This window comes from Ammospiza nelsoni, chromosome 1 (genome assembly GCF_027579445.1).
Source record: "Ammospiza nelsoni isolate bAmmNel1 chromosome 1, bAmmNel1.pri, whole genome shotgun sequence".
In the NCBI taxonomy this organism is placed as follows: Eukaryota; Metazoa; Chordata; class Aves; order Passeriformes; family Passerellidae; genus Ammospiza; species Ammospiza nelsoni.
In genome coordinates, this window is record NC_080633.1 from 17,114,510 (window position 1) to 17,142,483 (window position 27,974).

At 38.6% G+C, this 27,974-nt stretch overlaps 1 protein-coding gene across 9 annotated transcripts in view; it reads right to left on the reverse strand.

The window, feature by feature from the left end:
- Window positions 1-1,032: 1,032 nt before the first annotated feature.
- The window catches only part of ACBD5 (acyl-CoA binding domain containing 5), a 30,336-nt gene continuing 3,394 nt past the window's right edge, over window positions 1,033-27,974 (reverse strand). For 2 of the 9 annotated variants that reach the window (XM_059468204.1, XM_059468255.1), the window contains 10 exons: window positions 24,476-24,587; window positions 24,315-24,347; window positions 13,842-13,979; window positions 12,910-13,110; window positions 12,079-12,185; window positions 9,794-10,070; window positions 8,388-8,590; window positions 6,808-6,858; window positions 6,427-6,536; window positions 1,033-3,026 (listed from right to left, as the gene is read on the reverse strand). In XM_059468204.1, the coding sequence (XP_059324187.1) occupies window positions 3,014-3,026; window positions 6,427-6,536; window positions 6,808-6,858; window positions 8,388-8,590; window positions 9,794-10,070; window positions 12,079-12,185; window positions 12,910-13,110; window positions 13,842-13,979; window positions 24,315-24,347; window positions 24,476-24,587 (1,245 nt within the window). In that variant the 3' untranslated portion in view covers window positions 1,033-3,013. The remainder of the gene's footprint in view (window positions 3,027-6,426; window positions 6,537-6,807; window positions 6,859-8,387; window positions 8,591-9,793; window positions 10,071-12,078; window positions 12,186-12,909; window positions 13,111-13,841; window positions 13,980-24,314; window positions 24,348-24,475; window positions 24,588-27,974) is intronic. The other 7 variants (XM_059468213.1, XM_059468230.1, XM_059468222.1 and 4 more) reach the window with 7 other exon arrangements.

Here is a 27,974-nt window from a genome sequence, read left to right on the forward strand (position 1 = left end):
GCTTCAAAAATTCACTTTACTTTTGTGTAAATATATAAAATAAAATAGTGCAGTTGTGCTGCTGCTGCTTCTGTATCGTTTTTCTTTTGCTGTGTTACTTTTGCCCCTGCTGGGAGTGTGGCAGATGGATTTTTACACAAAGAAACCCTGAGTGCTTCCCAGTACCTCAGCAAAGGCAGTGATTTTAAGTAAGGAAATACCTATTACTTGCAGTACAGGTCTGTATGCCCTTCAGTCAGCTCATAACTTGCTAGGCCCTGCCTGGAGGCTTTAGTAGCAGCCACGTTTGTGTACTGAAATGGCAAAGTCCTGAGTGGTAACTCCTGCAGGGCGTGAGTCTCCTCTGCATAACTCACATGAGTCAAGAAAGGATGGTGGCTCCATCTCCTCAGCACCTGCTGTGCTGCCCCAGCCCCAGAACAAAAGCAACTGAGGACGCAACAGCTGCACCAGGCACACACTTAGACCCAACTCTGCTTCTGAGCTCTCAGCTGAGCAGCTCTGAGGGGATGGATGGAGTGTCTCATCTGCTTTGATACAGAGCAAGCTTCAGGTGCAGCCTGATTTGCTGCAGGAAACCAGACTGATGTTTGCTTCACAAGTGCACTTTGGGGCTGGGTCTGGCCCTTCCAGTGCTGTGCAGAACTGTTCAGGCTCCCAGCCCTCCTGCAGAGAGCACAGGCTGAAGCTGCGTATCCCAGCTCTGAGCTCCAGCCTTCTGCTTATGCTCTGCCTCCACATCAAAGCTGTGTCTCTTTGCACCTGATGGGTGCAAATGATGGGCAAATGATAAAGAACCAAAGCAACCAGTTTTCCTTACCTTTAAGCTGAAATACCTGCCAACTAGGAACCTGTTCAAATAATGGTGAGTTTGAGATAGGTCCAGTTGTGAGTTACAAGTGAATTGTTACTCAAGTGATGATGTTCTGTATTACAACTTCCAGGTTGTGATTGATTCTTCATGATACAGCCAGCAAGCTCTTGTATACACAGCATCTGGTGTACAGCATTTAGGAAATATTAAGTCCAAGATAAAATACAAAATATTAACGGACTGATTTATTGAAATATGAATAAATAACAAGGATAGTACAAGCCTACATTTATTTGAGGGAGAGGTTAACAATTAAGTACCTTTGGGAATGTCTGTCCCGTGTCTAAGAGCTCGAGCCCTACAGGTGCCAGGAGCTGTGGGAGGCACTCCAGGGTGGTTTGTCCTGGCAGAAGACATGCTGCTTCAGGAGCCTGGGCTTTCCTGTGACCTGCAAGCTCAAGTGTCCTTCCTGTATCATTTCTATCCTTTGTGATAAGAAATCAGTCACTTTAGGAATTTTAAGCTCAGGCACAATGGCTTCAGGTCCCAGCAGAACTTCCAGGATAAGCTTTGTTCAAACCTGAGTTTTCAGTACATCTCATGCCAAAACTCATCTCTGGCACATGAAACCATCTGCTTGTTACAGCAGTCTTCAAAGAGTTTACAGCTATTTTATTTTTTTAATTCAGCTTTACAATAAGAAAATCAGAAAAGGGGAAAAGTAACTAAAAAAAAATTTCACATAACTAAAAAACAAGATTAAAATTTCTCTGGTAAAACCAACATTAAATTCTGTGATTACATTTTTATACAGTATAGCTTGTATGAAAAATGTTTTCCAAACTATAAAATATTTTCAGGAAGGACCAAAAAAAACTTTCCTTAAAAATTAGTTGTAGGATGTAGTCCTGGTGGAAAATGAAAGCACATCAATAATGGTGAAATTTGAAGATTTAGAGCTTAACCATGGATTATGTTATGATATAATTCTTCATAGCAAACTGTAAGTTTTCTGTCAAATCTACTTTTAGTGCATTTAAATTTTTCAGAGATTTATACAACTTATATATTAATTTATTTTAAAATTAAGTGTAAAGCATGCTTTTTGTCAAGCAGACTTCACAAGGTTGTACCTCTATCTATATATGGGTTAATAAATATTCTGTGGGGAAAAGGAAAAGATCAGCTCCAAAATCAGCTGAAAAGGTTTTTTTTTCTGAGAGGAAGTAGAAGGATAATAAGAAAGACATACCAGAAGTGATATGTTTCATGATGTAACTTGGGGAAAATCCACAATACATTAAATCTTACTTTAATTTAACTGCCAACAGAAAACTTACAGTGCACTGAGCTTTTTAAAAGCTTAAAGCTAGACTTACTGAGCTAGTTTTCATCTCATTTTAAAGCACCTTGTGCCTAAACTATGCATTTCAGTTAAAATAAGCTGTTGTCAACAACAATAGAGTTAGGAAAGTTAAAAAGATAAGGTGCAGCCTCTTTACATAGATCCCTTGTACCACATGCTGTTTCCAAACTCGTATTTGACAGTCCCCCTGTTATTAATGGCTCTAACTTTCAGGATATATACAAATTCCAAAATCTTCTTTACAATTTTACAGAATAAGTGAAGGATTCAACTTAATTTCTGACCAATTTATATGGGAATTGCTCCACACCAGTTTAGCAGCAAAAATAACAAGTTGAATTCCTCAGAGCTATATTGTATTTTTCCAACAGCTTACAATGTATTGAATTTATACTCTTTTAGAGCTTTCACCTGGTAATACCTAATGCTGTGGAAAAACAGGCAGGGATCTTGAGATTGTAAAATTATTTCAATGTTAAAGTGACAATTTTACATATTTTTCATTTATTCTTTTACAGAGATGTTATTCTCTTCATCACCTGACATCAGCAGGCCAGTAATTACTGAAGGCCCATCCACAAGCACATTCCAAAATAATTACTGTTCATATGGTGTTGAGGATGGAATTATTCAATTTATTTGTTACCTAGGAGCTGTGAATCATTCAAGTTTCAATAATATTAGTCCTTAAACATTTAGCTCAAAGGTAGTAGAAAACATTACTGTAACATAAGGAAGATCATCCCAAATTCTGAGATTCTATGAGAATTCAGACTTCCTTTGCTTTTCAGAGCCATCTTCTCCTAGAAGTCCTTAAACATAGTCATGAATTCTCAGTTCAGTTTTCTAGAAGAGGAAACAAAATAAATTAGTTTAATGTACCTTCATATATGAGATGATTTTTCATTTGTCTAAACAAACAAATCAATTAAGGTTACATGTGAAAGGTTTCCATTCCAATAAAACACAACAGGACACCCTGTCTTGACACCACAGCTTTTCTAAAAACTGATTTCTGTCTGAAAATTTTCCCTCTTACACCAAGGAGTAGAAAATTCACTAAGAATTTGGAACTGCAGATAGAATTCCACAGAAAAATCCCTGACCCTGGGTCAGTGGTGTGCTGGCTCAGCAGAGCAACACTTAAGACCTGTTTTCCCCATGACTCCATAAAACTTAAAATTAGAGGGTTCTAAAATAATGAGTTGAACCTAGACAACTTTTCCTGTTATGAAAATACATTTCTATCTTAGGATAGAAACCTTAGGATTGAGGTTTTCAAGCCTTCTTGGTGAAGGCTCCAGTACAAGTACCCAGATTTTCAGCATTAAGTTGCCCATAAAGGAACAGGGGACAGGTTAAGAGGTGCTGGGATGGGACAAGAGCTGAACACAAAGCTCTTGCTTACAGAAGGCTGTCTCTCCACCAGGAACAGGGAATTTGCTGCACTGTGCAGAAGAGTTTAGAAGCCAAGGCTCCACAGCTGCAGCACAAGAGAACTTTGCACGGTAAGAGACTTGTGGTTTCTGCTGCAGGGACACTTCATGTAATTTAAAACTAAAAGTACACAGACAGGGCCAATGCAGGCACTGAGAACAGCTATTGCCTAAGAGCTCACACACCTTGCCCAAGAGCACAAGCTGAAACTGGCCATGGGACAGGAGAAAAGGATTCATTTTGTAATTCTGTTTTCTCACTGAGTGTACTTGATCAGCTTCCTACACATTGTTAAAGGAGATAGAGCTCCAGATAGAAATGTGCTGCAGAAGCACATAGTCCTTAAATTCTGCCTATGAGTAGACTTCAGAAACAGAGAGAAAAGCTCAAGAGCACAGACAATTCTTGAGTTGTTTCTGTTATTGAAGTTCATCTCAAAACAATACATGAAGGAGTAAACAAAACATGGGGCTGTGCTGTCTCTGTATTTCACACCTACACTGGTATTACCACTGGTACAAATCCTGGTGTCCAAAACTCAAAAAGAATGAGTTGAAAAACTGAAGCACTTGGCAATAAACCACAAGAATCATTCTAAGATAGGAAAACTATTTTAAAATGAGATTCCAGTTGCTCCATTTGTTTTGTTTAAGCAAGAGATTATGAGATGACCTGGTGATAGCAAAACATAACCATGGAAAACACATTACAGGCTCTTTGTCAATTGCATAAAGATACAGGAAAATCCAATGGATGCAAACTGAAGCGGGTCAAATCCAAACTAAAAACAATGTACCATGTGTTTATTCATCAAAGCACTGAATTACTAGGACAATATACTAGAAAAATTGCTGGAAAGGGTGCATTTCTAAAAACTGATTTCTGTCTGAATCTGTGGCTGGATTGAGGGTGCTACAGAGGTCAGAATAGATGATCAAAAAAGATTTTCAAGAACAGCACACTGTTCAGAGAGAGGGAGAAAACAACCATGCAAGAGCACATAGCAGAACACTGAAGTTCATAGAAGCTTCAGGTAAAATACTTAAAATAAATAGTTTTGATTTAAAACACCCCAACTTTGTCCTTGCTGACAAGGGGAAATTTCCATTTGTTGGTGCAAAGAAGGAGCAAACTGTGCATAACTGCCTGAAAGCCCCAGTACTGCAATCTCTGGTTTCATCAGACAGTGCAGCAACCCCGATGCTGCTGCTGGCAGCTCTGAGCCAGGGGAGCTCCCTGGCAGATTTGCAGCCTTTGTGGTGCTGTGCTGTTTACAAAGCCATGGGCTGGGCCCAAAGAGCAATGATCAGGAGTGTACTTGGAGGCCAGTAATTAGTGGTGAATGCCAGGGGTCAATACTGGGACCAATCCTGTTTAACACCTTTAGCAATGGCCAGGATGACAGGCAGAGTGCAGAGTGCACCCTCAGCAAAGCTGCAAATTACACAAAACTGGGAGTGGCTGATATGCCAGAGGGTGGTGCTGCCATCCAGAGGGACTACAGCTGGCTGGAAAAATGGGCTGACAGGAACCTTATGAAATACAACAGGAGCAAGTGCTTAGTCCAGCACTGGAGAAACTGCTCCAGGCATCAGTATGTGCCAGCTGGGAGGCAGCTTGGCAGAAAAGGATCTGGGCATCCTGGTGGACACCACGTTTAACATGAGCCAGCAACGTGCCCTTGCAACAAAGGCCAGTGGTGTTAGAGGCTTCCCTTGCAACATTATCCCTTCCTGCATTATCCCTTTGGGGTCAGTGAGGTGATCCTTCCTCTCTGTTCAGCACTGGAGAGGCCACACCAGGAGTGCTCTGTCCATTCTGGCTACATGAGAGACGTGGATAAACTGGGGAGAGTCCAACAAAGGGCCACAAAGATGATCAAAGGCCTGGAGCATTTCTGAGGAAACACTGGCACAGGTTGCCCAGGGAGGTGGTGGAGTTTCCCTCCTTGGAGACAATCAGAAGCTGCCTGTACACAGTCCTGGGCAGCCAGCTTTGAAGTGTCCCTGGCTGAGCAAGGGTGTTGGACCAGATGACCTGCAGAGCCTTCCTTCAACCTCAGCCACTCTGTGCTTCTGTGATTTACCACAGGAGAGAAAACTGTACCATGAAAACTAGCAAACATTAAAAAGCTAGAGCAAATTCAGATAATTCTCCTAAGATCCACACACGTGCAAACTCTCTGCAGTCTGACAGAGGAAAAAGATGTAAAAGCAAACAGAACCAGGTGTGAGGCTGAAGTAAGCACACAGTAACTAGAGAACACTCACTTGATCTGATGCTTAGAGAGTTGAGAAAAGGCAAAATCAGAGTTCAACTGCCCTTCAGCTGAAGGAAGTCAAGGTAGATGTTACAAAAATACCATAGTAAGGTGCTAGTAAATGCTAAATATAGGTGACAGATGGCACTCTATAAAGGATATGATAGGCACATCTATAAAGGATGTGATAGGAGAAAAAATTCTCATGACAGAATGGGACTAGGAAGTCTAAAAGCAGTGAAAATGGCTCAAGAAAATATGAGGAGTGGGAGGATCAAAGAATGTTATGTAGATGCTTCCAAGCTATCCAGCCTCACCCGCTTGAGTATGCTCAAAATTATTTATCCTGCATCACATTTCACAGATTTAACATAAATTGCCACATAGAAAGCATACTACATACAAAGTCAAATTAAGCAATACTTTCTCATACTGACAAACATTCAAGGCAAAGAATTTTCTGCCCTGTCTAAATAACATGATAATATTACTTATTGGTTTAAACAGGTGACACACAGTGTATGTGTTCAATTGAATGCACATATTTACCTTCTCTTTCTTTGGTGATACACATGGACCAACCACTGGGCAATAAATGGCCAAACAATAGCAAAAGCTAGAACACCAGGAGAAATTTCAAAGGGCCACCATGACGGTTTCTAAGGAAAACAGAAAAAAATTCCAGTGAGCAATATATGTGCAAATATTGAATACCACCCGTATACTTTTCATCACTTCAAAAGAAAATAATAGTAAGACCATAAGAAAAGATTAATCTATAAAGTAATTTCCTCAGACTGATTATTTTTTCTGTCCTAGTCAAGGAAGAGACAACACAAAAAGCACATACCAAGAGCTAGAGATAAAATATTCAAATTAATCTTTTTTCACAGTTTACACTTTTTACACATCATAAAAACAGTATTTTACCTTGACAGAGGAGGCAGGCTGGTAATTTGACTGTAGTGTTGCAGATTTTGCCTTTAAATAAAAACAAAGACTTTTAAGTATAAAATGAAACTGCAATTAAAATTTTTCTTCTTCACAAATCAAGAACATGAGTTTTTTCATCTTGTGATGGCTTTGCAATCTGTATATATCACAGTTTAATGCACAGAACCACCCCCATGTCATCCCACATAGCTGCTAACTTGCCTCTCATGTTTCCACTACTCCTTATAGTAATTTTATCACTTCTCTGTGTCTTAGAAAATGAAGCAGTGTCACTTATTGGACCTCTTTACAGTTTTTGAAGGCTCCCCTGCTCCAGTTGTCATTGCAACTTTCTCAGCTCTGGTCTAGTCCCAGTTCCAGCCCAGAGCAGAAACCCCAGCAGTTTAATTTGCCTGCTTGCATGTCTCAACACCAGTCTCTACTAAGGTCAAAACCACTGCTTTAGTTTGCCTGGGCTACAGCTACAGGCATGTCTAACACCATAAAGGAAAGAGAATACTCTGTTCCATGTCTTCCAGGCAATCCTGAAAATGGAAGTATCAGAATCTTCTCAAGACTATTCCCATACACTACTGTGGTGCTTCCACAAAAGCAAAGCTGCTGGTTTTCTAGGTCTGTCTTAATTTATGTAAACATGAAACAGAAGCCTCTGTTTCTCGTTTGGTAAGGACAGCAAGCACAGCATGAACTGCTGGGGAAGAATCCTTTACTACTTATATTGCTCAGGCAGAGATAGAAAACCAATCTGTATTTAACCAAACATTAGATTCTTGAATATCTGTGATGCAGCAAAATTATAGTTTTAATAAATCCTTTTCTGTGGCTGCCTTAGATTTGGAGTGTGTGCATCCCATAGGATATTGCTTGTACAGCTTGCTTATTCTCATGCAGATCAAAATATATCAGCAAGTCAAACAAAACCAAACATTTTCAGGTTGCTGGTTCAACTATATTCACAATATGCTCTATTGAAATAGAAAGAAAAAAGAAACACTGTATCAATAATGTCTACACTTGCTTAAGAGTTCTATTCACTGGATGAGGACATGTTGTACAATTCCAATAAAGCTGGATTACTTCACGAGGAAAGAAAGCTATGAACAATCAGGTCTTTTGCATCCTGAAAAATGGAATCTGAATTCTGCCTGTGAACATTTACCATCTGAAAGATTAGGATAATTTCTTGCTTTCTTTGAAAATGCTTTGAATTCTGTGGGATCATGCATTAAGAATATTAACTGTGGAGTGTCCATATACAGCCTGTGTAATGTGTATCAATAACTATGGCTAAGATCAATCTGATCAGAAATCAGTGAAGTAACATATGGTTAATTTCTAGGTAAAAAACGCGTGGTTTTGCTTACACGTACCAGAGTTACAAATTGTACTGCTAACAGTAAGTACCAATAGGAAGTTTTAAGCTGGACTCAACTACAAAATGTGACTGAAATGTCTTTACAGTTTAAGAAAATATTGCCAAAAATTTTAATGAAAAAGCACAAAAATATCCAAAGACATTTAATAAAAGGTGATCAAATAACTCCAAAGAACAGTACCTGTGATGCTGCAACAGCCTCCAGCATATGCAGCCTCTGCAGGACATTCTGCATGTCCTCCTGCAGCCGCATCAGCACCACTGCAATCTGCTCATTGAGGCTGCCCTGGGGGCCTCTGTCGGAGCCCCAGCGCTCGCCGTCCCCTCCGCCGCCCATCTGCCCGCCCTGGGAACCATCTCCCAAAGGCTGGAGTCTGTGCCCTGCTGGGAGGGAGGAGAAACAGAAACACCAAACACGGAATGGGCTACAGCTCTACTGAAAAGGTTTAACATAAGTTGAGTTTTCTCCCTCAGTTTTCACCCAGGAGTGTGGTGGTACTCATCACAGGCTATATTCAGACAGTTCAGCAGCACTGCAAGGTCACTGAAATGCCATCTGAGATGTTTCCCTACAGCCTTAGTGTGACAGTATCATCCAAATTCCTAGAACTGCAAGAACATTTACAAAAAGCTAAAGAGTTCAGCAGCAAATTCTGCCCTAGTAAAAAGTAGGATTCGTCTTAGTATGTGTTTTAAGTTTGGCAAAGTCTCCAGCTGGAAAACAAAGATCACAGGAATACAGTGAGGAGAAAAGAATTATTTGAAATTGACAATACTCCCTTGAACTAGGTACAACTACCACTAACTAGCCTGTCATGTTTCTGCCTGTAAGTAGCAAACTTCAATAACACAACAAGAGAGAGAAGAGGAAGCAGTTAACTATAGTATGTTCTTTATAATAGTTTTCAACATAAATGTTTTATTTGGATTTTCCTTTTAATTTTTCCATCTGATTACTTATAGGTGCTATACAAAAAGGCATGCTATATATAAGTAAAATACTTTCTGCCTTTTTTTGTTTTACAAGAAAAACTGATTTTATCCTTGACTTTACAGATCTTACCACTGGAATATTGTGCTGCTTGTAGGTGACACTATCAGAAGTGTTCTGGAATTAAAAAGTGCAGAGGTACAACATAAACTGAACATCTGGGCTATTATGTGATTAAGAACCATTAAATTTTAAGAATCATAATGGCTAGTATCAGAATCACTCAAAGGTGTGGCTAACATTCCAATTACATACAAAACAATATGTCACTTTCCATGGCATTCCATGGTTTCAAACAAACCATCACAGAGATATAAATGCATATGTATTTTAGCAGTAAGTATATAACTTCTAAAGAAATTCCTCTCAGGCACAGACTAGTTTTGAGGACCACATTTCCAAAAACCCAGGTGCCAGAAGCAGTAGCTGGAGTGAGTTACCAACTGTAATAGGTATTTTTTATCTATTTTTATTGTGAAGAGCAGAAGCACTGTACACATGACTGTCCCACTGGACAGTGCTGACAGGTGCTTCTCAGACACCAGTAATTTATGGCAGTGAGGAGAGTGCAGTACACAAATGCAGGGTCACAGTACCTCTCCCTCTTCTGACACTGTAGAAATCTGCTTTTTCTCCACCTTTTTTCTCCTTGTGAGGACCCCCATTACTGGCTTTGCCATCTTCTCCTCCACATTTGACTTCACCTTGTTCTTCAGCTACTCCCTCTCCAGTATTTCCAGGTTGGAGATTCCCATAAGTCGTGCAAGTGCGCCTTGAAAAATCTGTATTTTCTAACAGAGGACTGTGATCTACATCCAAGAAATGGGATGAATGCTTTAAAGATCCTTTAGCTGATGTGATGATCTCCAAGGGCTACAAATTAACATTAGCAAGTAATTAAATTCTGTAAAATATGACAGTTAAACATTAAAAAGGAAAAAATATCATCTTTACTTTCACATAAAGAAAATACTTTGCCCAGAATTAAGACTTCTTTTAAGGGGAGCAGTTGTTTTCCTGTAGAATATACTATTGTCTAAATGTTATTTCCAGATTGAGAAGGTGTTTCAGGGAAATCTCACAACAGTGATACCACAGGAATTTCTTTAGACATTTCCAACATACATTAATACTCAGTAATTACTAAAATACAACATAAATGTCTAAAACCATTCAATTTTCCCCTGTAAAAGTGGCTTTGCTTCCTAGACAGTGAAATGGCCTCTTCCCTTGAATTTGGGAGGCACGGCCAGAAGGCCCATGCTGTCAGCAGCCCTGGGCAGGCAGTGTTTGCACTCACAGCAAAGAGAGCACACAGCTTTCATCAGCCTGCTCCAAACACCTTGGCTGCACCTGCACCTCACAGCAAACAAAGGAAAGGCAGAGTATTCTATTGACTTCTCATTTAAAACTGGTGCTACTGCAGGAAGACAGTAAGGCAGGATGACACAGATGCTGTTCAGGTTCTGCACTGGGGCTGTCTTGGTGGGTGATTCAAGCACCCCTTGGCACAGGACAAGGTCATTCCTTGCACAAGGATATGTTGAAGCAGCTTTGGGACCTCAGCTGAAAAAGAACTTCATGGAGAAGTCAAAATAACCAAAAGGAGGGGCAGTGAAATGGAAACTGCTGCCCAAATTCGTAAAATAGCAGTTCTGGATCATCAGAACTGAAGGCCAGAGGGCTGGCTACATCTTTTCCAAGAAACTGCTGTATTTATTCAAGCTGTATTTATTTATTAAGTGAACCTCTTCTAGTTTGAACTGATTGACCTGTAGTTCTACCTGTGTATTTCTTTACATATACCTTAGTTACTTTGTGCAAAACTGGAACTTTCCTCATGCAGGTTGGGAAACTCTGACAACTAATCCACCCGCTTCAATTGAAGAATTCAAACAAGCTTGAACAATACACAAGGTTGGGAAATCAGCTAGATAAGACAGCTTGCAGCACTTCTATCAAATTACATTTCCCAATATGCTTTATTAGTGGGCAGAATTTTGATTTGTTAAAATGAACTCCCTACATACTCAGGAAAGAGCCAGACAAGAGACTGATGCAATATTTGAGTGCCTCTGGCCTTTCTGATCCCAGGCACCATTCACACATTTCTCTCCAGAATCAGGAAATGAGGTTTCTGAGTACAACCTACAAAGCCCACACTTAACCTAGGCCTCTAAAGAAGGTCCAGGCCAGAAAGCCAACAAAGATTACAGTTCTGAGTAGTAATCAGCAGGAGCACAAATCCAGTCCAAGCTGTGGCAGCACAGGTGGTGCTCACATTTTATAGGGAAGTCAGAGGTGTACATTATGACTGAAGAGAATACAAAAGAACACAGAAATCCTTGTAATACCCCACTTCTTTAGACCAAGGCCACTTGCAGGCACTGGCCTACAGGACACCTGCTAACACTTATTTCTTTATTCTAAGAAACAAATGCAGAAGTCATCAGGCCAGAAAAAAAGGCAAGCAAAAAGTGAATTGTTACAAAGATACTTCCCATTTGTTAAAAATAGCTGAAATCTGGTCCCTACATATTATGAGACCCTACATTAATTTGCGGACACAGACCTTAGTTTCTTTGTACTGATTTTCCTTTTTTGAAAATTGTTTCCTTGTACTTTTGTTTTTGAAGCTTTGTCCTCACAAAAATTCTCTGAGGGCCTCAAGGCTTTTAGATTAGCAGTAACCAAGTTGTAAAATGCTGGCAATGAAAGGAACAAACCCCTCTAGTTCAAACAGAAGGACAGTTTGCATGAGCCACATCATTCACCTCTGCATGTCCATGTTCACTTGACTGAGAGGAACCTGGTATGCTGCTTATTAAAAAATAAGCAGCATACCAGCTTCAAAATATACCCAGGAATACTAAACCCCTACCTCTTCTAGTCCAAGCTGCTCCATAGAGTCACAATAAACTTCACTGTCTGAATCACTGGTTAAGTGCTGAGCTGCTGAGATCTCTTCAGTATTCTCTTCACTTGCACCTGCAGAGAAAGAGGGATAGCACACATGGTCTGTAAATGTGAGCCAGTTGAGCCACCCTGGCAAAGACTAGAGCAATGAGTTAAAATGTGTAGGTGAGCATCAATTCATGATTCTTCTATCTACAGCTGTCATCCTAAACATGGATTCTGAATAAAGATGTTACATTAACTTAAGAATTATAGAAAACTTTTGCTAGTGGGAAAACTATACTTTATATTGACATTTCTGTATTATAAATTTTAATTCTGCCTTTTTCATTACCCTCTCCTTCCTAAGCTCAGTATAAAGCAGTTTTGGCTAAAGTTACATTAGTATTAAAAATACATATTCAGATCCCAGTTTCAACAAACTGGCATTTATAAAATGTTCAGCTTTTCAGAATGATAAACCAGATATAGGTGACTTTTGTTTTACTACAAATTCATTTTCAAAGGCAAATAGTATTTGCATAGGTAGTACAATGATATTACAAGAAAACACTTCTATTTCTGTGGGTTTAGCCCTCTCTGTCTCTGAATTCCCCTTTCTTTCTGTAAGACATACTAAAAGAAAGCCTTATTTTTAACTGGAATTAATTAATTTGTTTTAGTATTTTGTCTTCATATTTCTGCAACTGAAAGACACCATTGCTAGTCTCTGAATCCTGGGATTAAGCTTCCATAGAAAGAATATTTTTCATGAAAAACTTGTGCAAATGAAAACACAGTCTTGGAAGGACAATACCTTGATGAGCAGCATTCTGAGCTATTTCTAGGCTTGGCTCCATTTTATTTGTTTCTTCCTCTGGGCTCAAGCCATTCAAGGCAGATTTGGTCTGGATGCCATTCTGCATATCTGGGATAAAGCTGTCCTTGTAACAGCCATTGCTAACAATGCCTTCCAAATCCTTAGCAGCTGCTGATTCAGGTTTCACATTCTTATAATCTGTACAAGAAAAGAAAACTTTGCAAAGAGAAAGCTCTATACCTAATAGCTCCAACCATATCTCTTCAAGCAGCTCCCTTACTAAGGGACTGTATGTGTAATGTAGCTGCAGAACAAAACATGGAAATGCCCCTATATTCCCATTTGTGTGGATTGTTCTGTTCTTGTAAAAAGCAAAAAGAGCAAATACTCAAAACATAAGTAAGTAAATCTGAAGTAGGTGTTTCTTCTAAACGAAATAATAATCAAAATGTCCTTGGAGGACATCTGTATAGAATTCTAAATATGTCATTGCATTTGGTTTTTACTAGATGCTGTTATTTCAGCATCCAGTTCTTTATGGACCCTCTAAATTAATCTCACTGAAAGTTCTGTTTTATTGTCTCTGAAGAAAAAATAGTAATTTTCAATTCTACTCTTACAGGCCATGTAATCATTCATAGCTCTTACAAAAAAACACTGGCAACAAAACCCAAAACAATGCAGGATATAGATATTTAGATAACCTTTTGAAAGAACTTGCTAGGCAAGTCAAAAATCATATGGCATAGCTTGCAAATTTGTACTAGTTTTAATTCTTACAGCCTAGAATTACAGTCTGAAACACAGACACCTCTCACATATACATTCACATATATTTCCATCTAATTCCCTTGAAAAAGCATTCATGATACTTTGGTATTTTCTGCCACTTAGGTGGCTGAGAACATCTCTGGGACACACAGAGTTACCTTTTCCATTTATCTGCACTTCTTTTTCTTCCTCTTCACGGAGCCCTTCTTCTTCTGATTCTGCTCCACTATCACTGCTTTCAGCTTTTCCATTTACAGCTTTTATAGCTGGAGTGGAATTCATAACATTACTAAGGTCTAAGAAAAAAGCAAAGGGGAAAAAAATATTTTAAAGGAAACAAACACACACCACCACTACCACCCCCAAAACTATCAGTCACAGTTCTACAGAAGTATGTCCATATTAGAAGATCTACCAAATAATGGCAGCTTATTTCTGTAAGCTCTTTATTAACTGGTTTCATGTTTTTCTTTTGTGGCCCATCACTGAGTGCCTGGCTGCTGGTGCAGATATTCTCAATGACTCTGGGCAGCCTTCAGGGAAGTGACTGCAGCCACTTGCAGAAGGAGTCTCAGACCAAGCTTGTTACTGTATTTAGGTTACAGCTGCAGCTGGGGCTGATGTGGTGGCCATGTTCTTTTAAACCCAGAAATCACTTTTTAAACATAATTTCCCTTTTGGGCTGAAATGCTTCAAACCTACTCACAGTTCAGAGGCAAATCTTGAAACATATTCAATTATGTGAACAACAGAATTCTGAATAAGGTAAATACAATATTCTACACATCTGCTGTAATTTAGGCAGATGCAAAATATGGTAAGATTATTCACATTTCTACAGATCTTCACCTAACAAATGACACATGGAAATAAATTCCCTGATTTCAGTGAAAAAGTTGATGAAATTAATATATACACTGAGCATTTTTTTCATAAATATTTAAAGAAAAAAATATTGAAATAGACAAAGTAACTTCCAAATCCCTGTTTTCCACATCTTTGATCACTCCAAGGATGACAATTTACTGTAACTACTATAACTGTACAAAAAATTGAAAGGTAAAGATTCATTAAAAAGATTAAGTATATAAAGGACAATTCTACCATCTCCTGTAAAAAATATTATGGCTAAATATATCCTGATGATCATTTAAGCCTCCTATGTTAGGACAGAGTACAAAGGTACAAAGAGAGGACACTTTCTGTGAGACACTTGGACAGATTACATGTTGGCTCCAAGGCTGAAATCTGACTGTTTTAATTGTCACCACAGCATTTCATTTGCATAATTTCTACATTCCCTTGTCAGAACCTTGAAAGATTTATTCTCACATTTGGGATTAACATTAAACTGCAAAATAATATCCAATTACACTGGAGTTACCAAACCAGCTTCGCTACTTTCTCTGCTGCATGGTAATTTAAGCTAAGGCTTTTTTCTACTTTAACCTTCCAATGAAGAGCCTTCCCACAGTTCTCTAGTTTCCAAGCTTATCCACAGCATTTTAAAAAGAGAAAAAAAGGTAAAATAACTTCTTGTACAGTAACAATGACTATGTTAAATATTAAGTTCACTTTAGTTTTATTGCAAGGTAATGTTTCTGTGGGCACCCTGCATCACTGCTTTGGATTGATTTAATCCATCTCTTTATCTGAAGATTAAAAAACCCCTGCTTTTCTGTAAAATGAGAAAAGGAAAAGGAATTGTCTATCTCATACACTACAAGAATATAAGCACCTGCTCATTTTCTCCTCATAGGTGGTCACTACTTATTTGCACAGAAATTTGCTTCATGAAAGAGAAATCCCAACATAGTCCCATTTATTTTCTCACAAGTGTGTTTCATGAATTGCGAATCCCAGTTCTCAAGATGTTTTTCTGAGAAGCAGCAGCCCAAGAAGGATAAGGCAGCAGTTATGTCCTCACAGCATGAGCACTAGGCACAGACACAACCCCCTTGGCACTGTGAGGCACACATCACCCTTCCCTTTAACAACATGGGGGTGGGGACACAATCATCCATGTGTCCTACCCAGCCGTAGGAGTGAACAGGAAAGACAAGACCAGGAGGAACATTGAGTTGTGAAGGGAAATTAAAACTGCAAAGCTCCTCACCCTACCAAAGACACTGCAAACAGCCCCAGCTACACCATAAGCCTTTTCCTAAGATTTACTTTTCTTTTTGAAAGGAATGTTTTTGAACATTCAAGCATGTTCTTTCTTCACCTATTTGCAGTAAGGAGATTATTCATCTGGGGAAACTTCTGAGTGATCTATTACATACATTTAAAATAAGAGGAGGAGCTGAGAGAATGTATCAACAGTTACAGATTTGTGGTATCACACCACAGGACACCTGAACAACTGAAATCCATCAGGATCCCATTTCTTCCACTAAGTCATTCTTAACAGCAGTGCTCCCAAAGACCACAAAGAGGCATTGCTTTGATGCAGTCTCCAAGAACACAACCCTGTACAGAGTTTGGCCACATGAAATGCCAGGCCTAATTGTGTGCTTTTCCTCAGAACCCTTACCCTGCTATCCTCATCAGCTCCATCCCCAACTGCTTTTACTACACAGTAAACCCACAGCCAGCTGCCATTCTCACTGCTCTGAGTATCTGCTAAGGAACCACACATGATGGTCAATCATCAGTTTAATCCTGGGGGTGACGGGTTTAAAGATTAAGCAGAGCCAGCTAGCAGTGACTTCTACATCCCCTGCCAGTAGGTTAATGGCTGTTCCCTGAGGAATGAATATTCACAAGTTAAGCTAGCTTTTAAAACCTTACTTGGTTTGTGCTAATCCCACTCAGCTACCCGTCAACCCTTTATTTCATCTACTCACTTCAACTGCACGCAAAATGTTAGTAGCTTTTTCTGTTGCCCTACTTTAGATACTGTAGAATTCCTCTTGGTTTATTATTTTCATCTCACCACATACAACATCAAAATGTGAGATTTGTGACAATTTTTTAAATCAAAGCTGTACTGTTTTTTAGCCATAGAAGGAATTCTATTCTGTAAAAGCCTGTGGTGTGGGTTTGGGGTTTTTAATGCTAAATAGTAGGAGCAGTGTAACAGCAACAACTTGAAATAGAAGGAAAGATTTGACCAAAAATAAGGCAAGATGGAAAGGATGTGAAGAACAAACCTGCAGCTTCTCTACCAGCTTTCACCAGATGTTTATTTTCTAGTATCAGCTCTATTAAGGAATTTCCTACAAGCCATTCTAAATATATTTCTTTAAAGGCATCACTACAATTCTCCTCAAGGACCTGTAAAATGAGGCTAAGTTTCTCAATAGTAAGTGATTTTTAACTCTTCACATATTTCAACGCTGTTTTTGTTACCCAGATGGGAGTTCAGAATTTAAATGCCTCTGTACATCTGCCCCAGCTTGAAGGTCATTTGACAAAGGAGACCTTGCCTAGCAGGTTTTTCTCAAATGCCTTGTATTTTTGTTTTATGAACAGGCATGTAATTCTTAAACAAAATTAACATGCACTGCTAGACCTGTACTGATGGTTAGCCCAGTACACCACAGTATCATCCTCACACAAGTTCCACAGCCTCTCACATGCTTTGAAAATCTGCAACAGCACATGAAAGATGGGATAAAACATTTAGCTAGCTGTGTACACCCTCACTGTTCAATAAAAACTACATGTTTTCATGAAATACCATAACATCTGCTCAATAGCAGCAAAATCTTAAGCATTGCCTACACTTGTATCACTTTGCGTAGGATCTCCCTGCACGCCTGTGTTTGTGTTAATTCTCAAGGAGTCTACATGCTGTACAAAGTTGTTTTCATCATCAGGTAACTGTAATTACTTTCTAGCCATCACCCCTTGATGTTTCATGCTTGTTACTGATCCAGGTAGGCTCCCTACTTCAATTCCAAGTTTGTGCAACCATGTTCTGCCGTTTCCAATACACTTGGTTACACAAATCCCCACCTCATTTTGAAACTGATGTACCAAATACTGCAAGGAGCAGTGTGTGCAGGAGACAGAAGTGGTACATAAAAGCATCTGGGAGCAATAAACTCTTCAGCTAGACCAAGAGTTTTTATTCCCTCATTTCATTGCATTTTTTTTAATATAGGACACTATATAAAAATAGATCTATATCACTATATTGAAAAGATATTTTCTTCTTTACAAAGAAAATGTCTGAGGGCCCAGCCTGCTCTGCAACATCTGTTCTGCACTACTCAAACAAGCAACACAAATAAGAAGAGATTTTATAAGAGTCTGTAAGAAATGCAGACTGAAAAATCTAAAAATCACTACTTTAACTATCATGGTTTTATTTCTTTTAAATTTAAGTGCATTAGGTACAAGTTCTCTGACAAATGTACACCCTAAGCACCCACATACTGGGACATCCACATCTTCCTCTACAGAGTTTTCCTTTTATTTTGGTGGTTTAGTCTTCCTAAACTTTACAATAACAGAAAAAGCCTCTCCTCATTTTTATTTTTCTTTTAATATACTCCAAAAGACTATAACCTTGTTTTGTCAGCATTCATCTCTCTGCTCATGTGCCTTTCAAGCTGTTACACTACAAGAGATGACTCTGTATTTAATAAAAAAAATTAATCAACAATAGTCACATCTTTATTTACCATTAATAAACATTAAAACAATAGTCTGTGGATAAGAACAAACACAGAAAACAGCAACTTCTCAGACATTCATATTAACTTGCAAGTACAGTATTTAGGATTACCGACTAGTCATCCCACACCTTTACACTTTTCAGTATCCAAGGAGTTTCTCATCTCAACCCATATTGCCAATACCTTTTCCAAAGGATTTTCAGAATATGTGCCATATAAATAAGGATACCAAGTTTTGGGGTTGACTTGGATACATTTCCCATCTCCCTGACGCTCCTCAGCCTTCTGCAGTAGAGACAAGGTGCCTGGGACTTCCTGCAGAGAGAAGCCCAGCAGAAGAGCAGCTGCTGCACAGGCACTCCCAGCACTGGCAGGAAGCTCCAGGGTGCCCAGGGCCAGCAGCACACACAGCTTGGTTACACAGGACCAACGATCCAGGCTTTGCCAGCTCTGTCAGCACCTCAGCAATGGGTGAGAATGAACATGAGGAACAGCTGCTCCTTAGATGTTGGAACTTGAAAGCACAGTAACATCATTCCAGGATCCAGGATGTCCCCAAGCCTGGTACTACTTCCCCCCGGAGGAGAAAAACTTGCTAAACTCTTTTCTGTGCAGAAGAGATAGTCATCATTTGGAATTTTCACTTTGCATGGCAGCTAGGAAGGAGCATTATTCACTCTTGAGTTTTGTCCCAGAAAATACACAATGTGAGTGCAGTGAATTCAGAACCCTATAAAGAAAAGTGAATTATACTTGAAAACAACACAAGGCCACATAGCTGAGACGCACATTGTAGCCTTGAATTGTAGCAATCAAAAATTGTTTTGCCCTGTATCAGAAAAAAACCAAAAATGAAATAACATTAAGGTCATATTCTCCTGCCATCTGCACCAAGCCTACCATCTGAAATGTCTTTTACAAAGCCCATATCAAACACAGCCTCAGAGGTAAAACAAATCGCTTTTCTATGCATCTTAAAGGCTATAATTAATTAGTTTTGCTACACAAAGTTAAATACAAAACACCAGAATGTGTCCACTGGGTACTTTTCTGACAGCAATCAAGATGTGACTACCAATGTCTGACCTTCCCCAACCTCCTACACCCCTATCCACTTCTTTGTAGCTTGTCTTTGTACAACAGAGCTCTGAGAAATACCAATTCCAGTTCTTTTGTCACAAGATCTTTACAATAAGACAGCTAAAATACAAGACACCAGAATTATCTGGCAAGTGGGTACATCTTCTAAATTATGAAACCTGAAGAGCTTTTGACATTTACTTTGCCTTTTGTAGGGAAATCTTGTGTAGCTGGAAGGAAAAAATCCAAGTTCAACAACCAATTATGCACCAAAACTGTTACTGTTGACTCAACCCAGCATGAATCACAATACAGACAAGCTTTTCTTTCCATGGAAGAAAACGTCTCATAGCTCCCTCCACTTATAAAGAAACAATTTTTAATCTTACATTTTACCATTTGGATACTTTGCTGCTCAGCCTGTGGCAATACATTTTCTGATCTCTTTGTATGAGAGGGGAGCTGTTGAAATACTCAGGCTTAGAGCTGCACTGATGCTCTGCCCTCATTTCCAGCACTGTTAGACAGCACTGACATAAAGCCATCAGCTTGAAGTCGAGTTCACAAAGGAGGCTGAGATTTGGTGTGCAAAGCATGAAGCAGGTATAGATTGCAACAGCACAAGCCATGGCTTGTTGAGTCACTGATTCCACATCTCCAATGGCACTTGCTGGCCCAGCCCTTAATCTTCTCTAATAATCCCATCCTGCAGCAAATGCTGGAGAGAATGTTCTAGACACTTCTGAAGGCCAAATTACTGTGAATTTAACAAAAAGTATTTGTATAGTAAGTTTCACAGTAGCCTATCTGAATATCATTTGTAACCTTGATTATACCTGTTAATTTGTAATTGGAAACTAGAAAGGGAGAAAAGTTTAAAGGATGGGATTTTAAAAACCTCACTCATCCACACACCCAGCAGCTTCTCCTGCCTCAATGCAACTCCTCATTGTGGTGCAGACACTAACAGAACCTAATAAAGCCCTGCAGCTCAGAGCAACACAGATTTCAGCTCTTTTCCTCCTTCTTATGAATGACTAAGAACATTCATTGACATTGAGTTCTGTAAAAATCCTAATGAAGAAAGGTGGAAGGAAAGGGAAGGAAATCTGTTAACCAAGTATCTTCCTGGTCAAAGAGCCATGAAAAAGTGAGCTTATGAAGCCCTAGAGGGTGTTTCAGAGCAAAGGCTCACACACAAGCAGAAAGAGCCACCAAATGCCCCACTAGAAAGCAAAGACACTGAAAAGAACCTAAGATGGTCTTTGAGAATACAAAACTATTTGAACAGATAAACTACTCATACAAAGAAACTCTCACAAACATACTCATATAAAGAAACGCAGTTGGAAGATATATTGCATTTTAAGAGTAAGAAAAGTATTTCTACCTGGAAAATAGTAATTAGGAACAGACTCTCTTTTTTCAAGCTGATCCTGTACTAACTACTGCCTTTGAAACACAAATGTTTACATGTGTTTGCTTGTTCTAAAAGCATACAGACCTCAGTGAGTATTGTCTTTTAAACCTTTCTCCCACATCGAATGCAAGAAGACACCAAGCAAACTGTTAAACAGCTGTGTCTGCCTGTGAGCTGGGCCAGCCTCTGCCAGTCACAGGAGCAGTGCCCTGCACGGGCTCCTCCTTCACAGCCTGTGCTGCCATCAGCACTGCCCCAAACCAGCACATGCAGCACTGCACAGCACCTTGCTTCAGCAGACTTCATCTGGTGCCACTGCAACACAGCTGGGAGAAAAACAGTCCTTAGGAAGCCAAGGTATAAGAGTATAATAATGCTGAAACTTCCTACAGCCTCTGCAGTACTTAACTTCTTGTTACTGGAGGCAACATTTGGTTTTCACAAAGGTTTATAACATGACTGCTACTCAGCATGCAGGCAAAGGGTCATCTTTATTTGGAAGGATTTTGGAACAGATGAAATGCCTTTTCACAAAGCAGAAAGATTATACAGAAAAATTCTACTGAACAACCAGCAGACAATTTTCAGATACTTTGCTTAGTTGTTCAGATACCTCAACTTAGTGTAGGAGCCTGTCAGATAGGGATTTCCTTGCTCCCTTTTTGGATTTACTCTCATTCTGAAACAAAAACATATCCACAAACATTCTCAGGGAAACATTCTGAAGGATGAATTGGTTCTGAAGCTCTCAATATTTTCCAGCCCACATCAGATCACTAGGTGCCAATCCTAGCTCACCTTTGGCTTCTTCAGCCATCATAAAACAAGAAAACTTGAATGCCCATTCTGTAAAATTCACATTTACTGAGCAATGGGGTTTTGAAGCTTCTTTGCCTTTTTAACATAGACTTAGACATCAGATTTCTTATGCATTTACTAGAAGGTGCAAAAAAGTTAAAATGCTACTCTTCTAAAGCACCTATGTGTCTCTCTACTCTTCCAGCAGCTACAAACAAGTCTTTTCTATAATGCTGCAAGAGTTACCTCTTCCTTTCTGCAGTGCTATGTCAGCTAAGAGCCCACTTTCTTCTTTGAAGTCCAGTATATCATGTACCCAAAAATAATTTGTCAATGACTCTGTATGTAAAGAAGCACTTCATATTTGTCAGAAAGACACTACTGACACAGCTTTCCAGAAAAATCAAGCTTCTCACACAGCTGCAGGGTGACCTTTCCAAACACTACCCAGTTTTTATGCTTTCAAAATAACTCTTAGATTTGCTCAGCCTATTGGAGTGAATTCTTTATTTTTTCTTTCTTTACCAACACATTCAAGTCTGGGTATTTGGAACCCATGGATCCAGTAAGTTCATCCTCATTTTCTAGTAGATGTTACAAGTCATTGATTTCAATGCTGGCATGTCAGACTTCTGTGTTCTTTATTAAGGACCCACAGGCTCTATTGATTCAGAAAGGCAGTGTTTCAATGGTTTGTATTTAACATTTTCAAAGATCCACAAAGACTAGAAATGCAATTATAAAAGGCTATACTTTTCTGTTGAGGCCAATCTGTGAGAGACAATACACAAGCCATAACTGATGTACACTGAGCTTACAGACAATTCTCTTCCACTAATTCAAGAAACTGTTGATTTTGAGGCAGTGGCATACAATTCCTAAACAATTAGATAATGATCTGCATACAGATTAAAGTTTGATGGAAGAAGGGAAGGCAAACTCAAAACAGAATGGACCAGAAGATGGAGGTACAATATGAAGCAAGGCAGTCAAGAGAAGGGTCCCAGATTTCAGAAGATACCAACTGCCTGCCCTTGAAAAGCATGCCTTCCACAGCAGAGTTTACAGACTGTAGGGGTTTGGGGGTGAGGAAAGAAACAAGACTGGATAAAGTGACACAATCAAAACATAACCATGTGTCAATTTTTAACAGTATTGTCACCAGTGTTTACATCATCTCAGACAGACTTGGGTCCTTTGGTTCTATTCTTTATTGTGTATCTGAAAGACTGAAGGTAACCATGCTTCTATACTTCTATGGAATATTTTGGTATCTGTGCTGTAAACAATAATAATTATTTCCAGCTTCACTTTTAATCAGGGAAGTGGTAAGAGCAATAAAGAAAGGGCTTCAAAACCTTAAATGCAATGGTAAAGTTGTAACATACAAGGAACTTTATGAAAATCTGTCCTAATTTATCATGGCATAATCAGGTGTTGCACCTGTAAGCGGCATGAATGATGACATATCACTAGAATTACTGCAGAACAAGGTAATTATTACAGAACAAGGTAAAGCTGAAATCTGCTGTTCTGTTTAACTTACACTGCCTTATGTTTAAACTGCCTCTTTAAAAAACAAGTATGCTAGATTTGTTATGGAAATAGGTACAGTTCAACTTCCATGATTCTCTGTGTCATTGTTTAAAGAAGTGGCTTCTGGCACTGTGCCACAGACAGCAAGTCCAAGTAAATCCTTATTACACAGATCACTGACCTGAATCTACTGATACTCTTACCCACCCATCAATCCAGCTGTCAGGCAAACCTATTGCATCCCACACATAAAGTGTACACAACTTTAGTTGAGAAAAAAGTCACACCCACTTTCAAAATAACCATGTAAAAACTTCTACCACTACTTTTCCCCCAAAACAATGAAAATTTATTTCTGTTTCTCTGAGGCTTGATAATAAAACCACATTCCTTTAAGGTAGGGGGAAAAAAAACCACATACAAAAGGCAATTTAACCAGTTGACTCATGCTTCTTAAAGACATTAACCAATTTATACGTGCAATGGATTTAGTTTTTAAAAACAGTTTCAAGTTTTGCCCTGTTGCATTTCAGTTTTTAAATGTCATTTTAAGCCAGATTTAAACAACTGTAAGACTTACACAACAGCCTTATGAACACATTACCTGTAACATAATAATTGGTATGATCAAAACATTCTCACAATGGTATTGCTAAATAAAAATTAACACACTGACTTTATGCAGTTGTGATACCACTAGGTTTGCCACCCATCAGTAATTTAAAATATTTAAATATTCCCTTCACGAACTTGAGCCTCAGAAAACTTGAGAAGCCATGACTTTTTAAAAAGCATGAGGTTTGATTGTCAATTTTTTTTTTACATTTTAGATTAGATGACAGAGCTGGATTACCAGAACTGTATTCATTTTGACAATCCACATCTACATCAGAACATATCAATACACATTAGTTGTTCATTTTCTTAATGAAAAGGCACAAACTAGATTTGCTTGGGAGAGTTGTTTTAAATACTCTTCTTCCCTCAGCAGCTCAAAAAACCTGCTGACTAAATGTGCAGCTTCCTGGACCTAATCACTTCAAGAGTAAAATAAAACAAAACCCAGCCTAATGAGGTGGCAAGCCCAGAAGTCACAAGTGTTAGCAAGAAGTTCCTACAGCACCAAAACAATGGAAATGATGGTTTTACACATAATTTATTATTCCTACCTTCCAAATACTTAGAGACTTTCTCCATTCGAACTGCCATATAGCAAAGAGAACGAACAAAGAGATGCAACATTTAGCTTTCAAATCATTTACAGATAAACAGCCCCCAAAAACGCTGAGTTATGATTATTAGTAGTACAAAGAAAGTTATTTGTCCGAACCTGATGTTAGGTCAGATCCTCTGTTCTTTTTATCTTCCACTATCTCATAGAACGGGCCTATTACTTGGAGTAACTCTTCAACTTTGTCCGTCATTGGCATACTCTCAAGAATCTGCACAAGTCCAAGACATGAAGCATCTTATGAAACAGCATTTCAATCATTCATTCATTTCAACTGATTTTAAAACTGCTGGTTATTGCAAAACTCTGTAACATTTCACTAAGTCATCAAACTAGTTATTCTGATTTTTGTTTACCTTTTTTAATTACGGGGAAAGAACATAAAACTAAGTTACTGAATAAGAATATTATAATAATATTAATTTTTTTCAGATGAAGATGAGATGAGAGAGCTAATGCATTTGCCAACACTAAAACACAGGCTTGACACAGTATTTATTAGTAAACCTTGAAACCCATTATTTCTTCAATTTTGAATTAAACCATCTCAAAGTTCAACAGGCTGCTGTTGGCCAATATAACTGTTTTATAGACAAGTCTTTCCACAGAAAAAATAAAATGGAAAAACTTTTTTGTCTTAGAGGATTCTTTGTACTGTCAAACCCTGCTGCCCTCAATGCAATGTAAGAAGCAGATCAAAAGTGCTCTACTAGGTCCTTCTAGGTCCCAAACAAAAATATGGGCATAATACAGCAAAACTGAGACAGCACAAAGATCCACTTAGAAGAAGAACAAACTAGAACCAAGTTCTGCTCTTGAAGTCATTTGGAGCATTTCTTCATTTTAAGTTACAAACACAGTATCTTTGATCATATGGTAGGAATGCATAATCTTCAATCTAAAATAAATTAAAGAGAAGAGGTTCAATAGTTGGATACTATTTTTAAGGCACATGGTATTACTGTCCCATTCTAGTTTAAGTCCTTTCAAATAACCTTTTTGCCAATAGCTTTGTTCCTCTTTCATCCTCTACATTTTTAGTTATCATATTTTAAAAGTAGCAATAGCTATAGGTAAAAACACAGGTTGAAGCAAACTAACAGCTACAGTGCACCTCCTCCTCCTAAGGGGCACCAAGAAAGCAACAGGTGAAGGTACATGCTGCCACAGAACATGCTGCTCAAAGGCACCCAGCACACCAGCAAGCAGTAGGAGCAAAAGCTGCAGCATTATTGCACAGAGCAGGGGCTCCAGGCCGGCAAGTCAACACCTAGCAAGTCAACACTTGCAAACCAGTCAAGGATACCAAGAGATAACAATTCTATCAACCTGCAGTTTCACTGCCACTTCTCTGATCTGCTCAGTGTATGTAATTCATTCTGTCTTTGTTAGGGAGGAATACTCAGATACACAGAGCTGGATATGAAACACAGATTGAACAGTTTTGTGATTGCCGATTTTTTCATTTCAGTAACATTGAGAGAAAGAAGCCTTTTCTAGAATAGACTTGTATTTGTTATGCAGTTATTGCTCTAGTCAGCTCTGTAAACTGTTTCACAGATGCATTTCTGTGATGTCTGCACATTACTGCCCTTCATGTATTCTAAACAGACCTCAATATATTCCGTGCTACTTATAGCACTTAGAATTTTTTTCTAACTGCTAGCTTTTAGGTGAGCACAAAAAGAGAAAATACTTTCACCAGCAAAAGTAACTGCTTGCTTATTATAGCCACTAGGCTTAATAAGCAATCTCAAAAATTCAAAGTGAAAAATAAGTTATTATGTACCCTGATTTACTGTTTTCCTTGGATGTCACACAATTCATATATATACTCATGTTTTAAATTAGAAACACCACATAGTGTTAACACTTCATGCTATGATATCACTTATTTGTAATACATAAGAAAACAATATATCTGAAATGCAAACAAATTCATTTAAACAGCATTGCAAAATAAATTTCAGAAATGCTACCTGAAACAAACTAACCTTGAGTCTGAGCTCGGGCGCATTTTGTTTATTTTAACTAAAAATAATACATTTGTGCTCATCTCTCATCAGCATAAAGCTCACCCAGACACATTCCCAACTGTGATTTTCAAGGTTGCAACATTAAGGAGGGAAAAAACCCCAAAACAAATTTGGGACTTTGGAACAGGGTCATCTGATGCATGCATAGCCCAAACACAATGTGCAAATGCCAGGGAATGCCTTAGGGCTGGGAGAATATGGCAGGCTTATACACCCTTAAACACAGTCCTGGGATATCAGCATACAAGTGGGGTTTTGTACCCTCAGACAACAGCAGACTGGCCACAGTAAGTCCATGAGAATTAGTGCAGTATGTGCTGATAGAACAACCCAGTGGATCCATCTGAAATGCACTTCCATTGACATTGCAAGTAGAATCAATTGGGATAGAAAAGCAGAAGCTAGGATTCCAAATGTGAGAGCTGAACAGCACCAAAGCAGGGTAAACAGATTCCCCAGTTTCAAAGCTGAGAAAGGCAGGAAGTCATCTGCTCTCTATTCCCTACACATAATCCACACAGAAGCAGAATATTTATGGTTCATTAGGGTCAAGGAAGCAAACGTCCTCACAGGAGGCTTACTAGAGTTTTTTTGGAACAAACATTGCAGTTTCACTTGGTTTTACTGTCCTGACCAAACCAGTTATTGCACTGAAAAAAACCCATGAGGTAATCTACTGCAATATCACACATATTGAATTCAAGGTTTGAAATGAAAGACTAAACCTTGTGGCACACATTCAAAGGAATTGTTAAAATTTAGTGGGATTTTTAATCAAACAAACAGTATTTGGCCTTCTGGGTTTTCTGGAGCTGCTTATTTTCCAGTTTAGAGCAGATACAGTAATAGCAGCAGGAACTAAATTACCAGAACTACAGACAGGAAAAAGAATAGCAAATCAGACTCCAGCTCCTTGCCTAGTAAAAATTTTTGTTGTATTGCCCATTAAACAAATTCAGAGTTTGGTGTAAAGATAGTGGCCTCAGAAAAAAGCAAGTGTATTTGGAGTAGAACTTTTTCCCTTTGATTCAAACCTCATTATAATAATAGATTACAACTATACTTTTGTTCAGATTGACATCAAATAATCTTTAAACTGGAAAAGTAATCTCTAAAAGTTTCAGAGAAAAGACTGCAGTGTAAAGAGTTAGTTAAGAAATGACATGAAACTTTTAACTCTGTTTACTTTAGTTAATGCTGCAATTCCTGCTTAATATGGTAACTGTGACTCAATGCTAATAGTATCACTGCAACTATAACATTCATGGAATATTTTTGTAACAAGTACAGAAAATTCAGGTTGCTAAGTTCTTCCTGAAAAATAGAAAATTATTACATTTACATATTGGATTATATTAATGTTTTCTGTCATAAGAGTGAGACCTTTTCTCCTAAAATTCTTCTGGAAAGTTGCTTTAGTCTCTTTTCCAGAATAAGGATCACTTACCTCTCTCAGCTCTAAGAACTGAGGCACTGTGCAGTACAGTTTTTTCCCTTAATGCCCCCTTTACCATTATTTCAGTATTCCACTTTCTTTAGCTTTGCCATTTAAGCTTTGTATC